Below are 13,421 nucleotides of genomic sequence, written 5' to 3'. Positions count from 1 at the left end.
TCATTATTAGTTGATAATGAGCCTTAACACATAACTGGGTCTGTCTTCTTTTCTAGATTCTGATAGTTGGTGGTGGTGTTGCTGGGCTTGCTTCTGCAGGCGCAGCAAAGTCGATGGGTGCAATTGTTCGAGGATTTGACACAAGGTGAGTGCTTTACTAGTGACTGATGTTAAGGTAAAAACATTTTGTTTCAGGGGCATATTATGCTTGCCTTAAAACTTATAAATTGAAGTAGCACATTGCAACTGGTCTATAAGCTGTTTCCATTTAAAAATGTTTCCACTTTTTAAAAGTTAATGCAAAGTGAAAATGTATTACTTAAACTAACAACTCACAGCTCTGTTTTCTTGGGTGGATTGACAGTGGGACCAGAATTCTTTCTATCCTGAGTTTCTAACATGTTGCTTTACCTATTTCTGTTCAGAATGCTTTTAGACACTAGTTAGGGCATGAACAAAGATGTTTGTGAATCTGAAGAAAGAGTAAAATAGCAGGCTGAGTTGGGGGCATGCCCTACCGTGAATGAATAGAAGCAAATAAAGCTGACTGGCACTTCACCTGACTAGCAATGCATGAATTATTTATGCTGCATTATTTATGCTTCCTGTGTTTTATGTTAAGATAGAGCTGCATATATTTTTCTGATAATTTTTGAGCCCCTGGGTGAAAGTACTTGGTTATGTACACTGTGTATTTCTTTAATGCAGACATATACACATTTTCCTAGATTGTCTTTAAAGAGAAGTTTGATTAAAATTCTTCTTCATTTCAGAAGACACTAGACACTGGATTTTATTAAATGTCAGTCGAGTACAGTTAATATGTGTTTTAATAATTTTTGAGGTTGAAAAATGTAGTCATTTATTATCAGCTGAGGGTACTGGAGGAATAATACTACTGTTAATCTTGAATATAGAATGATCAAAAAAAGAAAAAAGCAACCATTCAAAGTTGGAAGAATGTGACTTTTCAGAGTAAAGAATGTTCCATAGAATATGGTTAATAGTCTTTATCTAGAGTTAAAGTGATATACTGATAAAAAGCTGTCCTGCTGAAATGAGAAAATAAGGCATTTCCAAAGTAACCAGGACACAAACCAAGGATAGCTAGAGTTAAGCATGCCATTGATCCTGTCATTTTATTTTTACTGTTTGTTGATGTGAAGTTTTCTCAAGACCTCCAAGCCCATAGAAAGCCGGTCGTTAAAGTTTTCATTGTAGTGGACAGTAGTATTAAAATGGAAATGTATGTATTTGACCTAAAGGTGATTTGAAACTTGGTGGTGGGTGAACTACTGAGAATTTAGTATATTGATGTCATTTTTTAGATTGTGTACAGAATCAACAGCTAGAATATGGCTGTTGCTTATATTAGAAAAATACAAAAACTCAATTTTTCTTTATAATTTATTAAGTTTGTTATACAGGTATCTCAAGTATACAATGAAGAAGATGTGGCTGAAGTGATTTAATACTTTTCTAAGAATTATAGCTCATTAGTTACTCTAGTCACTATTTTGAGATGGGTTTGGTTTCATATTATAAATATGAAATCCAAATGTATTGGAAAACATACTTGATTTTAAATTCTTGTTGGAAGATTGAGTGGTATGTATTTTCAGTTAAATATCCTAAAAACTTACAGACAGCTCATTGCCCAATGGTATTTAAATGGTCTGATTTTTGAATTCTTTCAAACAATAACTGGGAGATACCCCTCTTAGCAATAGTGATTATCTTGCCTAATGCCTGTATCACAAAGTTTAAATATATAAAATCCTTGCTTTCTTTCCTATCATAAAATAGTACATGATTATTCTTCCAATTCAGAAAAATGTGAAAAAGCACAAGAACAGAAAATAAAATACCCTAAAGTCTCACTGCCTAGAGATTTTTTTATGTGTTTCCTCATCTACACATTAATTAAAAATGTAATTTTACTGTTCCATTTATCTTTTTTCAATTAACAGTAGATCATGAAGATCTTTCCTTACCTATAAATGTTTTTAGTGGCTGCAGAAGATTCCATTGTATAGAGAAGTACAGCAATTTATTTAACTAGGCCTCATTTTTTGCTATATTTAAACAATACTCTGTAGGTCAATATACATATACATGTACATACAGTAAGCCCTCTATCCATGTTCTATTATCTGTGGGTTCAACCAGATCAAAAATATTCAGAAAAAATGATTGTGTTTGTACTGAGCTAGTACCAATTTCATTTTTCTTGTCATTATTCTCTAAACAATATGGTATAACAACTATTTACATAACATTTACATTTATTAGGCATTATAAATAATCTAGAGATGATTTAAACTATTTGGGAAGATGTATGTAGGCTACGTGCAAATACTACACTGTCTTTTATAAGGGGCTTGATCATCCGTGGATTTTGGTATCTCAGGGGGATCGTGGAACCAATTCCCCATGGATACTGAGGGATGACTTTATATCTGAGAACATACATTTATGGAGATATCTCATTATTTCCTTAGATAAATTCTAAGGAAATATTGGAGTCAAAAGATATACACATTTTAAATGCTAATATGTTATAATGTTTTTAAATTATGAGATTATTTTATGGGCAAAGATATAACTACAAAGATTTAGAAGTAGCTTATATTTCTAATGATGCATATTCATTATTGAAAAATAGAGAGAAACATAAGGATGAAAGTGAAAATACCTTTTATTATTCTATCAGCCAGATATAATTGCTAGTGATATTTTGGTGTAATTTCTTATAGAAATTATATAGATATAACTTTAGAACAAAATTTGGATTATTTTATATACATATATGTATGTGTATATATATGTATGTGTGTATATATAATATATATGTCTGTGTATACACACATATACACACATATATGTATGTGTGTTTATATATAACATATAAATACAAATATAACATTTTGAATTCATCTAATTCTTATTAATATTGGTAGACAATTCTGAAGCTTTTTAAAGAACTATATCCCTATGGCTGCCACAAATGGAACACCAACTCAGATTGGCTTAAACCATTAGAAAATGTATTATTTCTTCTAACTGAGAATCCAGGAGAATGACTTCCTTTTCACATTAGAGTGAGATGCTCCTCCGTGCTATCAAGGACCAGTTTCTGTCACTCCTCTCTGCTGTCCTTGGCTTTGTCTTCCTCCTAAGGCTGATTCCACTTGTGGTTGCAACTTTACCTCCAGGGGGCAATCTGGGCTACCAGATTCCTTGCTCAAGCCAGCAGAGGGAGAACCTCTTGCTCAACCATGGACTGTATGTCCTACCCTTTATGCATACTCTTGAACATGATGGTTGCTAGGGATTTATTGGCTCAGATCATGGTTTCCCAAACTTCCCTGATGACAAGGATGAACTGCAGCTCTTGCTAAAAATAATATAGCGTCTGGCCTGTTTGCTGGAGATTATAATTCACTGGGTCTGGGAAGGGGCCTGGCAATTTGAATTTTTAACAAGTACCCTGAGTGATTATTGTCATTAGGGGGGTTTGAGATTTACCATAGTGGAATGGATATTGATGAGTTACATGCACGTCCACCACAGAGCTGAGGTGTTTGTTGGCTCTGGTTTTCCAACCAGGAGACAGTACTTGGGTAGCATTTATTTATTTATTTAAAACTGAATTTATTTTTATATAATTTAAATGTGTTGGCTTTTCACATTTTACCCTTTACTACTATTTATAGGTTACTTTTTGCAAACACAATTTAATAAGGACTGGTTGGGGGGCAAAAAATCACTTTATTAGAATAATTTTACATATAAAGAGTTATTTTTGTGGGAAAGGTCTCTAGTAAGAACAAATTCAGAATATTTACAAGTGAAAAACCTCATCTTGAGTGATTTGAATGACATCAAATCCTGATGTGTATGAGGTATCACATCATCATCCACGTCGGGGTCATAAGGAACACAATTGATTACTGGAGTTGGCAATTGTGAAATCGCTTTTGCAACTTAACTAAGTAGAAGTTGGAATTCTCAGTAGTTTTTTTTCTTTCAGAAAAGAATATTCTCATAAATATGTTACTTGCCTTTAGAACAAAATTGGAACAATTAAGTACGAAATCAAAGGGACTGTTGACTTTTGAATATATAGTTGTTCTTAAAAAGGTATATGTAAATGATGATCTTGACTTCTTTATTAGGACCTGAAATAACTACTATTTCCACTTTAACAATCACCCTAGAGCTGCAGCTTTGGAACAGTTCAAGTCTCTTGGTGCTGAGCCCTTGGAGGTGGACTTGAAGGAATCTGGTGAGGGACAAGGAGGATATGCAAAAGAGATGTCCAAAGAGTTCATTGAAGCTGAAATGAAACTCTTTGCTCAACAATGCAAGGAGATAGACATCCTTATCAGCACAGCACTTATTCCAGGTATGCCATTAAGTAAACGGTTATTTTAAAAGCACTTTTACTCTTTTTTTTAAAAAAAGGCAAGAGTGAATGATTGCTTAACATTTGAATTTCTTTAAGGAAGGATCTAGTACTTTCTATTGTAAAATTACTAGAAAACAAGAAAACATATGACAAAATTCATATTCATTAATAATTTTCTTCAAGTATTTTTTCTGTGAAAAATTTTTTTTTTTGAGATGGAGTCTTGCTCTTGTTGCCCAGGCTGGAGTGCAGTGGCATGGTCTCAGCTCACTGCAACCTCCGTCTTCTGGGTTCAAGCGATTCTTCTGCCTCAGCCTCCCAAGTAACTGGGATTACAGGTGTCCACCACCACGTCTGGTTAATTTTTGTGTTTTTAGTAGAGTCGGGGTTTTGCCATGTTGGCCAGGCTGGTGTCAAACTCCTGACCTCAGGTGATCCGCCCGCCTTGGTCTCCCAAAGTGATGGGATTACAGGCGTGAGTCACCACGCCTAGCCCTTTTGTGAATTTTTATATAAATTCATAGATTATACTGTGTGTACAATGTTTTTTTTTTTTCCGAAGAATAAAACACCATTTATTTAGAAAAGATTATTATTACTATTATTTTCTCTGCAACTTAAACAACTTCAATAGCTTTTGGGGAGCAGGTGGTGTTTGGTTGCATAGAAAAGTTCTTTAGTGGTGATTTCTGAGATTTTGGTGCACCTGTCACCTGAGCAGTATACACTGTACACAATGTTTAGTCTTTTATCCCTCACCCCCCCTCCCACTCTTAACCCCTGAGTCCCCAAAGCCCATTATATCATAGCTTAGCTTCCACTTTTAACAATGTTTAGTTTTTAATTCCTGAGTTACTTCACTTAGAATAGTGGTCTCCAACTCCATCCAAGTTTCTGTGAATGCCATTATTTTGTTCCTTTTTGTGGCTGAGTGGTATTCTATGGTGTGTGTATATATGCATATGTATGTTTATCTCCTCGTTGGTTGATGGGCATTTAGGCTGGTTTCATATTTTTGCAACTGTGAATTGTGCTGCTATAAACATGTGTATGCAATGTCTTTTCTATATAATGACTTCTTTTCCTTTGGGTAGATACCGAGTAGTGAGACTGCTGAATCAAATGGTAGTTCTACTTTAGTTCTTTAAGGAATCTCCATGCTGCTTTCCATAGTGGTTGTACTAGTTTACATTCCCACTAGCAGTGTAAAAGTGTTCCCTTTTCACTACATCCATGCCAACATCAGTTATTTTTTTATTTTTAAATTATGGCCATTCTTGCAGGAGTAAGCTGGTATCTCATTGTAGTTTTGATTTGCATTTCCATGATCATTAGTGATGTTGAGCATTTTTTCATATGTTTGTTGGCCATTTGTATATCTTCTTTTGATAATTGTCTATTCATGTCCTTTGTCCACTTTTTGATGGGATTATTTATTTTTTTCTTGCTGATTTGTTTGAGTTCCTTGTAGATTCTGGATATTAGTCATTTGTCAGATGCATAGTTTGTGAAAATTTTCTCCCATCCTGGGTTGTCTGTTTACTCTGATTATTTCTTTTACTGTGCAAAAGCTTTTTAGTTTAACTAAGTGCCATCTATTTGTCTTGGTTTTTGTTACATTTGCTTTCTGGTTCTTGGTCATGAACTCTTTGCCCAACTCTTCTAGACGAAGAGTTTTTCTGATGTTTTGTTCTAGAATTTTTATCGTTTCAGGTCTGAGATTTAAGTCTTTGATCCATTTTTGAGTTAATTTTTGTATAAGGTGAGGGATGAGGATCCAGCTTCATTCTTCTGCATGTGGCTTGCCAGTTATCCCAGCACCATTGCTTGATGTATGTACAATATTATATTCATAAGCAGGTTCCTCTGCTCAAACCCTTGATAAATTGATTGTTAATTTATTTACATTTTCTTTGTTAAGATACTACCTTCTTGTAGGAAATTCAAACTGTGGTGATAAATAAGAAAAAAAATACAGATCATTTGAAGTTCTACCAGAGAGATGACTGTTATTAATATTTTGATCATATTTTTCTATATATGTGAGAGAGAGGGGACTTTGTATGTGTATGTATTTATGGAATTTTCAGTGTATATTTTTACTTATGGGAATGACCCTTTGTCAGTTTTAAATTATTTCCTTTGACATGTTTTCAGCCAAATTGTGAGCTTTTTGATGGTAGGAATTACTTTCTAGTCCCTTTACAAATCTCCTTCTAAAGAGTATTTTGTACTCAGTGCATGACTGATGTCAAACCAATAAGTGTTTATTAATCAGTAAGCAGTAGCTTGATCTAGCAAGATTTGGGAGCGAAGAAACTGTCCACCTTTTATAGTCTCACCTCTTCTCTTCACCTATCCTTTCCTTTTGTTATTGAATAATGAATACCATACTGACTCTAATTTTTTCCTTTCTGAAAGAAAGTGGGTCATATAATGAGAGCTTAAAGGGTTCTTGGTTGCTTATGTTAGATCCTAGTGAAGGAGCCTCACTTTCTCTGAGGTACTGTGGAGAATTAGAATTTGCTTTGTCATGAGGCTATGAAAGAGGAGAAACTCTCCTCCAGTAGCTTCCCCCACAACAAAAAACCTGGCTAATATAAACCCAAGGACAAAGAATTGATTGGCATCAGATCTGTGAGCTTGTTGGGGAAAACAAGCCTTCCAAATGTGTTTTTCTTTCTGTCCTCTGTTAACCCAGGTGATAGGTGAGCTCGTCTCTCCAGATAACCGCATCCCCCCAGAGCGGCTAGATGAAGCAGACAGGTAGGAGTCTGATATGGGGGTTTCGGCAGGGCTCAGGCAATGGGAGCATCTGTAAGTGTAGGAATGAGGCCTGTGGTTGGTTTCTGGAGGTGCATGCAGATCAGACAAACCCCGGACCCAGGATAGTGTTTGTGAAATCTGTCAGTGAAGACATAACTCAGGCACAAGCAGTGTCAGGAGAGCACTTCAGGATTCATCCTTTTCTTGTGTGGCAGTGGCTCCTGGCTCAGCTGTTTCACAGGTGGTTCTGAGGAAGGAATGGGGTGACATATGCTGCAGCCACCACCTGACCTCTGAGAGGCAGCTGCGCATTAGCGGGGAAGTTATGGGAGGATTAGATGTAACAAGTGGCCAGTAGAGGGTGCTAAAACATTTACTCATGGAGTAAGCCATGTGGATAGGAAGCTAGTTTTATTTAGTCAACCCATACTCTAAAGAGCTAGGGATAATTTGAATAGAGTATATAGATTTATTATTGATTACAGAGCTAGATGTCAGTGATAGTACTCAAGATTTATTTTATAAACACATACTGACTTTCAGGGCCTTCCCCTCTCCCCATAATATTTTATTTTTTATAAGTAGTTTATAGTTAGCATACTTTAGTAAAAGGTCAGACTGTATGACAGTCTTGAAGACTAGTTGAAGAAGTTTTATTAATCTGTTCCACTAAGCCTTTCTTGTTTTCTGAAGCCACGATCTGAAGATTAATGTGAACATTAAACTTACAGAAAGTCCTTGATCAGTACCTCAGCCCAGAGCTCACCCTCAAAAGGCTGGCTGAAAAGGACCTTTAGTTTCTTTTGAAAAAAAAAAAAAAAAAAAAAGGGAAGAAAGAAAAAAGTGAATTAGAATATTATATGGAAAAAGGTGATTTTTCTAAAGATCTTTCCTATCTCTGGGGCACTGAAAACGGAAAGCATGAGCATTTAACAAAAATGACTGAAAGAGTACATGAAGGTACAAATGCCCTTTGGAAAACAATATCCTTGGCATTATACCTTTACTGGTTTATGTCCTGAGCCTTTGCCTAGGTCCCCTGATGATGTATCTGACTCTTGAATGACCCTCAGAGCAGAAATTGTTCTGAAGTTTTCCTTGAGTGGATTCAAAGGGGATTAAGTCAAATGTCAGAAATTCTCTAAGCTAAGATTTATAGACTGAGATCCCTGGAAGGCTGAACTGAAGGCCTGGTGTGGATAAGAATGTTGAGAGGCAGACACAGGTAAGTAACTAGTTTCAGGGAGCAATTTTACAGAGTTGGTAAATTTTTATTGTCCTAGGTATACGTCACTTGGTGGTCTTGAAAAAACAATGAACTTGTACTTACGTAGATTGTATGTGGAATGAGATAGTTCTGTAGCTAGCTAGTTGTTATGCTGCCTGATATCTTAAACCGTCATCTCACCCCCCTGTTGGGTTGAATGATGGGTTAAAGGTGAGAATTTCACTTAATGCAGGTAACTTGAGGATGGGGCCAAGCTGACAGCCCCGCTTTGTGGTGCTGTGCACACAAAGGAAAGCTCTCTACTTTCCTGTCCAGCTCGTTGACCTTTGGGGCTACCATTAAAAAGTAAGGCAGCCTTGCTCTCTGGTAATGTTCAGGCTGTGCTCATAATCTTTTCTGCTAAGCCTTTTGAGACACAAGATTTTTTAGCATCCCTAGTGATCTGAAACCCTTTTAGAGAAACTTGTCATAGACATAGAATAGTTAATCAGGAAGGGACTGAATCAGGTTGAAAATCTGATAAGTATGTTGGGGAGGGGAGTATGGTGTGGGGTGAGAAGGAATCATGGTGATTTTGCACTGACTGTGTCTTGGGCAAATTTCACCTAAGTTCCAATGAGAATGAAGAGAACTATGGAGCACATGCTAAGTCCTATACCTTCCCAGCTCTCCCCTTTCCCACCTCAGGTCTAGTCCTTATTAATTTAGGGGAACCATAGCTATTCTAAGGCCTGAGTTTTTGTTTAGCAATGATGACAGTAGCTTGGGCGACTTGGGTTCCCAGCATCATTAGATGAAGTAAGCCATCTAAACTGAACAGAGTTGGATCATAGTCTCCCACTCCCCAATTACCTGTGGTATAAAGTTTGCATTCCTTGGAGGTATTTCTTGGCTTTCATTATCTGGTCCTGATTTAGCTTTTGGGTCTGGTGTTAAACTGATATCTTATTCTCTGGGCCTGATTTCAGCCATGTTGACTGCTATTATCTCCTCAAATGGGCCAAGATACTTTTTTGCCTTTGCACATATTGCTCCTTCTCTTTGGAATACTATCCTTGCCCTTCCCTGCTTTTTGAAATCCTACTCAACTCAATTACTACATCCTCCATAGTTTCTATTGCCTCCTGCTCAGCAGTAGTGTTCTTTTTTCTTTTTTCTGCACTCAAAGCACTTTGCTTGTTCTTCCTATTACAGCAGTGCTTATTCCCATCATTCCTCAGTTATCTTGTCTCCCGGTGAGTGCAGCAGGAGTCTTTGATTTATGCCAGCGCTTGGCATAGTGGTTTGTACACAATGGTGGCTTAGCAAATGTTGCTGAACTAATAATTCTGGATACCTTCCTTAGGTCTTGGTTGGTACAGTTCCTTTCATTTTTTTCAGTGCTGTCCCCAAATTCTGATAGAACACTCTGTTGGTTCACTTTTGGATAGGAACATTGCAGAGGCTAATTTAAGCCTGGGAACTTAACTTTCTTAAATTATTCAAAACTGGAACACTGCCCAGTCTGCAGTTTGAGGTGGTTGGCTAGCTAGACCTCTCAGGAGATAGAATTAGGAAGTAGTGGAAGGGCTGTTTGGGAATTAGAAAGTGTCCTGTCAGAGAGGAAGGAACATATTCATTGCTTGATGGTAAATTAAAATACCTTATGCCATATGTACTTGTGTCTCTTTTTAGGCACAATCCAGATTAGGGTGGCCATACTTTTTGTTTTTATCTATACTTGTTAGGATCTGTAAAATACACCCCTCAAAGGATGTGGACTTCTGTGGTAATTTTCCATGTCTCTGGAGAATTGGGTGGGAGGTGTTTTCCTCCAATATGCAAGTTCCTTACATATATGAACCTGAGATGTTGCTTTGTTCTCCATCTGTCTTGTTAAATTTATCTTTCATATGGAGTGGAAATATAGCGCAAAAGAATGACTTTCCATAGTAATTGTTGAAACCTGTGCTTTCAGGCAAGAGAGTAATTGATACAAGAATAACTGATACTCTCTAGTTGTGTAATTCCACAAAGAAATATTGTTTTTGATGACTAAAGTTTTTCCCAAAAGTAAGGATTTATTATTCATTTTCTTATTCTGTATGCATTATGATCATAAAGGACAAAACTATATGCTATAGATCAGTTATTCCCAATTCTTTTATATTACTTTTTTTGTTATCTGATTCATGTTCGGTAATTCCTTCCCTTCAATGTATTTTATGATTATATAGACTTTTGTAGTATTGTTATATAAAGTTTCATTTGTTTTGAGGATATTGAAGACATTTTGAAGAACAGAGAGAAACTTAAGTGTTGCAACATCAAGGGTTGGTAACCACAGGCTGTCTACACACCTCTTCGTAGCTTTCAATGCAGATAGAGCAACTTGTCCTCAAGTGGAAGATGCCAAAACTGTGATGTTTTCCATTGCTATTTATCAGTCTTGTTCTTAGGGTGTATTTGAGCACAGTTTGTGAGTGACTGGGCCAGATTTAACAAATGTTCTGTTAGGAAAATGTATGGCATCGTTATACTTTGGTTTGGTTTGTTATTTCTCCAAAAGCATGTTGCAATATTGGTATGCATTATGCTTCCTTCCCGGCTTTCCCTGGGTTGTAAAGGATTAGGAGACTGAGGCTGTCTTTGGCAAAGGAGCACAAATAGCGTTACTGCTAATGTACTAGTACTTCCCTACCATATGCATTGCTGTATCTCCTTCCTTCCATTTTCCCTATAGTTTCTTGTGCTTCAGTATTAGTTAGGGTGGTCTAGCCCTAAATCTATGAGTTTTGCTATAACAGATTAATCCAACAATGCATAATGGCTCTGATGTTACAGAAATTAACATCTTGCTTAGTAATAGATAGGTTCACATATTGATGGGCAGCTCTTTTTCATATGGTCATTTGGGATTCGGGTTAGCACAGTGTTGCCATCATCATTATGAGGCTATGAAGGTTGCTCTGGGACTGTCTCTATTTAAGCCAGCCAGAGGGAAAGTGGGATAGAGGAGTGTGCATGGAAGGCCAGGAAGTGGTACACATCACTCTTGCTTTGCATTCTTTTGCTAAGACTTAGTCATGTGGCCAAACTTAACCGTGAGGGAAGCTGGGAATTGTCTAGCTCTGTGCCCAAGAATAAGAGAACATTGTATTAGTGTGCTAGGGCTGCCATAACAAAATACCACAGACCTAGTGGCTTAATCAACAGAAATTTATTTTCCCAGAGTTCTGGAGGATAGATGTATAAGGTCAATGTGTCTGTGGGGTTAGTTTCCTCTGAGCCTCTCTCCTTGGCTTGTGGATGGCTGCCCTCTTGCTGTGTCCTCACATGGTCTTTCCTCTGTGTGTGTGCATTCCTGGTTTCTCTTTTTATGCTTCAATTTCCTCTCATTTTAAGGACACCAGTCAGATTGTCCTAGGGCCCACCCTAATAGACTCATTTTAACGTAATCACCTCTTTAAAGGCCCTGTCTCTAAATACAGCCATATTCTGAGGTATTGGGGGTTAGGGCGTCAACATAGGAATTTTGCAGTGGCCACAATTCAGCCCATAACAAATGTAGATTTTTGTGCACAGCTAACAGCCTCTTTCCTCTTCCCTACTTTGTAATTTTATGTGTTAATGTTTAATCTGTTCATTGGAAAACAGAGGAAGGGTCATAGATTTAGAGCCAGATAGAGTAGATTAAAATTCTGGTTCCACTACTTAACAGCTGATTTGTCTCTCTGAATATCAGATTCCTTATCTCTGAAATGTGGATAAAAATTTCTACCTTGCAAAGTTGTTTTGAGGAATGAAGAAAAAACCCAGTGTAGGGCTGGGCATAGAGAACATTATTGTAATTCTTTCTTCCATTGGCGATGCCTCGTCTTCTGGATGGTACTCAGGACACAAATCTTACTGACTTTTGCAATAAAAGTCCAGACATTCTCAAGGATTATGTGGACCATTGAAGATGGTGCCTCATGAATCCACCCATGAAGTTACATAACCAGTATTTATTAGATGGCAATGTGGCATGGGTTTCCCTGGGGAGAAACATGACTTAATTGTTTTTGATATGAATTTGCTGAAGATATCCATTTTATTAAGGCTGTTTTCCCAGTTAACCTCATTCTGACCTAAGTTGAAAGACGTGAGAAAGAAAATAAGCAGCACTGTTTCTATTTTTTAAAACACTTTTAAATTCTTTTGTAGTAACAAAATAATAACATCAGAATGCGTAATACAATTTTATTGCTTCAATTTTTAAAGGATTTTGGTAGCTAATGTACACCTATACATATGTTGGAGAGAATTCAAAGAATGCTATAGTTTCTATGAGAATATTTATTTCCTTATTTGTGCTACCATTTAAGTTTGGAGAATTCCTGTAACCTGTGAAACCATGGTAAAATCTTGACTAATTTTGCTTTTTATTTATACAGAATTTTGCAGCTTTGAGAGGTAAATTATTAAGTTAATCCTTTCAAAATTTTTATAAACATGTTCTTTAATTATGAGGTAAAAGCTTGTGTTTAGGTTTCTTCTTTAAATAGATCTTTAGGAATTTTTCTAATTTTCTAAAATATGCTGTTGACTAATCATATTTCAGAAGTATTACATTTAGAAATATCTCAAGGGGTCCAGTTTGTAAAAGCCAACTATTTGCCAGCCTGACTTTCTGTCTGGTTCCTTATACAAATAATTATGCAGACAAAGTTTTCCTGTGGTTCCAGGGATAAAGCTCACATATAAAGTACTCTGCTTGACTATTTAAGCTTGGGCCAGAATCTCTTTAGGCTCATGAACACAGCTTTCATATCTGTGGTAAACAGAGTAGAGGGGTTGCTGTATGTACTATGGAGCCAGCTAAATCAGAGACTCATTAGATAATGGATCAGTGGATTAGATGTTCAGCACTTTCTTGCCATATTCTATATTTTACGTAATCTATTATTTCTTATTCTCACATGCATACATATATGTATAAAAACCCTTTTGTTATCATTGGTAACATTTTAAAAGCTTAAGACTCAGTACTTTAAC

At 36.5% G+C, this 13,421-nt stretch overlaps 1 protein-coding gene across 5 annotated transcripts in view; it reads left to right on the top strand.

The window, feature by feature from the left end:
• NNT (nicotinamide nucleotide transhydrogenase) overlaps window positions 1-13,421 on the top strand; it is a 111,052-nt gene that overhangs the window by 23,261 nt on the left and 74,370 nt on the right. For all 5 annotated transcript variants that reach the window (XM_019013521.4, XM_055367498.2, XM_019013520.4 and 2 more), the window contains 2 exons: window positions 57-145; window positions 4,221-4,408. In XM_019013521.4, coding sequence (XP_018869066.1) covers window positions 57-145; window positions 4,221-4,408 — 277 coding nt within the window. The remainder of the gene's footprint in view (window positions 1-56; window positions 146-4,220; window positions 4,409-13,421) is intronic.

This window comes from Gorilla gorilla, chromosome 19, assembly GCF_029281585.2.
Source record: "Gorilla gorilla gorilla isolate KB3781 chromosome 19, NHGRI_mGorGor1-v2.1_pri, whole genome shotgun sequence".
NCBI classification, from domain to species: domain Eukaryota; kingdom Metazoa; phylum Chordata; class Mammalia; order Primates; family Hominidae; genus Gorilla; species Gorilla gorilla.
The sequence above is the reverse complement of the archived record's forward strand: the minus strand, read 5'-3'. Positions and strand labels throughout refer to the sequence as shown.